At 55.4% G+C, this 2,500-nt stretch overlaps 1 protein-coding gene across 2 annotated transcripts in view; it reads right to left on the reverse strand.

Annotated features, from left to right (window-relative positions):
* arid1ab (AT rich interactive domain 1Ab (SWI-like)) overlaps positions 1 to 2,500 on the reverse strand; it is a 50,799-nt gene that overhangs the window by 900 nt on the left and 47,399 nt on the right. The window contains exon 20 of one of the 2 annotated variants that reach the window (XM_034544458.1): positions 1 to 2,471. This exon is cut by the window's left edge and continues 900 nt beyond it. In XM_034544458.1, coding sequence (XP_034400349.1) covers positions 534 to 2,471 — 1,938 coding nt within the window. In that variant the 3' untranslated portion in view covers positions 1 to 533. The remainder of the gene's footprint in view (positions 2,472 to 2,500) is intronic. The other variant, XM_034544459.1, reaches the window with a different exon arrangement.

The raw sequence follows: 2,500 nt of genomic DNA on the forward strand, positions 1-2,500 counted from the left end.
AAAGTTACAGCAATTATACCACACCACAGTCCGTGAGTCTATGTAGCCTCCAAACATGAACCATTATATTGTCTAGTCCGTGGCCCTCTTCCCCCTGCCGACCCCTCCCCGAGGGAGAAAGCGAGCATGTATCCCCCAAACTCACTGTAAACGAGACAGCAACTTTGGTTACAGTTTCTTCTTCTTTTTTTTTTTTCTGGAGATTTTTTTCTTTTCATTAAAAAACAAGTCCTTTCCGGCGGGCAGCACGCGCGCTCTGTCCTATGCCTGGGTCCCAATCTGCTCTTCTATGTCAGTATCTTTCCATTTTAGACGTTTAAAATCCACAGCTACTTCATGATATTCCTTCCCTTAGTGAGAAGCAGGGGTAGAAAGACAGTGGAATCCGAGGTGATTTTGCATAAATAAAAAAAAATAAAAAGGACAGTCGGTTTTTGCTCTTTTCACTCACACGCAACAGACACACGCACACACACAAAAAAAAGGGGTGAGAGGGAACGGAAAGAGGCAGAGCTGAAACCTCCCCACGGCTGTCATGACTGGCCGATCAGAAACAGTACGTCACAGATCACTTGGGACACCAGAGAGTTCATAAGTGGGGACACTGAGATGTCCAGTAGCCGCGACTCGTACAACGTGAACTCCGAGTGGTTTTCCTCCAACTTAGCCAGGGCGTGCAGGGCCCGGGCCGCCCGCCGCATCATGTCCACACTCGTGGGCTCAAACTGAGGTCCTCCCTGCATTTGTAGCAGGGAGCTCTGGCTCTGCTGGTACTGTGTGGCAGCTAGGCTGTCCTCCAGGAAGCCCAACAGGTTACCCACGCTGCCTTTCTGCACGGCAATAGACCGCGCCGCTAGGCTGTCGCCCTGGGCCAAGTTGGCCAACAGGACGACCGCCATTTCTCGGCAAACGGCCACTTTGCGCTCGCCGACCAAGCGCACCAGCGAGCCGTACAGCTTCTCCAAGCGGCTGAATGGCGGCGTTGCCAGTATGAGGTCGACATTGTTGTCCTGGATGCTGAGCTTGCTGAGGGTCTCGAGGACCAGTCTCTGGGGGGAAAGTGAGCCGTGGGGCCCCAGCGTTGGGAAGGGGTCCAGGGCCTCTGCTGAGGGGCAGACAGCCCAGTGAAGCAGGCCATCCAACAGCGGCAGGCATATACTCTCTGGATAGATAGAAAGGTCCAGCTGGCCCGAGATGTTCGCCAGAGTGACGAGGCAGTTCTCCCTCAACACCTCGAGGCAGTCCCACCACCACTCGTCTCTCTCACAGCTAACGCCTTCATCTTCCTCTTCCTCCTTCTCGTAGGTGACTGGGGCCTGTTTGCGTTCGGGGTGCCTGTGGTGGAGCAGCACCAGGCGGCCCAACAGCAGCAGGAGGCCCGGGTGTTTCGACATCTCCAGGTCGTTACCAGGAACGAATGAGAGGCTGCGCACTATGTTGGAAACGCAGATGCAGCGCCGGGCTAGCGAGTCCTGCCAGTCCGACAGAGTGCTGAGCGGCGTTTCGTCCTTGCTGTGGGGCTCGTCCTCCAGGATCTTGATGTTGCGTCGGCTCTGGAGGTCGGGGTTGATGCTGAACAGGTACTTGCCGTTCTCCTTCTGCTCTTCTGCGCCTCCACGAACAACTTCCTCGGTGACCGAGCCCGGGCGGGCAGATAGTACATCATCGATTGTGGCAGTGACTGGTGCACCAATCGGAAGAAGAGGAGGAGGAAGAGGAGGAGGAGTCTTCTCCGCTGGAGACTTCTGAGGTTCGGAAGACTCGGGCAGCTGCTGCCGAGGTCTACTCTCCCCATTGGACTTGGATTTATCAGGGTTTTCTGTCACAGTCTCAGTCACCTGGGCCTTCTTGCGGCTTTCAGTGGCTGTTGGCTTGCGTTTCCGCTGCTTGAGAAGGTCCATCCGGCTCTCGAAGTGTGTCTGGATGTGCTCGGTGGTGTCGCCGCCACCGATGCTCCAGTGTGTCAGGCCGCTGTCAAAACTCTGCCGCTGCCCAAGCTTGGACGAGTGGTTCACCAGGAAGGGGTTCTTCTTTCGCACCACCTTGATGGGAAGTTTATCAAACTTGCTGGCCTGCTTGGGCTTTTCCGAGTGGAGGTTGGGATCCTGGGAGGACCCTGAAGTAGAGGTATTGGGTTCCTTAATAGAAGACTCCCTTTCCTTCTCCTCATCCTCGTCCTCTGAAGACGCGTGTTTGTGTGAGCTCTCCTCCTCCTGTTTCACCTGGACCAGTGCGGGGGTGTCAGGAGTGGCCTTCGTTTCCTCTACCTCCTCATCCTCTTCGTCCTCTTCGTCCACGTCCATGTCCTCGCCCTCAGGCATAAGAATGTCATCATCAGGATCCTCAGCCGCGTTGGGGTCTATGAGGGTGCGCTGGCCGGGGTCTCCGACTTCGTACTCCTTTAAGATGCCAAAGATCTCGATGAGGCAGCGTCTGAAGTACTCCACCACCAGCTCCAGGAAACCAGGCAGCTGAGAAGCCAAAGAAGATAGTGATCAAA

The sequence above is a fragment of the Cyclopterus lumpus genome, chromosome 11, assembly GCF_009769545.1.
Source record: "Cyclopterus lumpus isolate fCycLum1 chromosome 11, fCycLum1.pri, whole genome shotgun sequence".
NCBI classification, from domain to species: domain Eukaryota; kingdom Metazoa; phylum Chordata; class Actinopteri; order Perciformes; family Cyclopteridae; genus Cyclopterus; species Cyclopterus lumpus.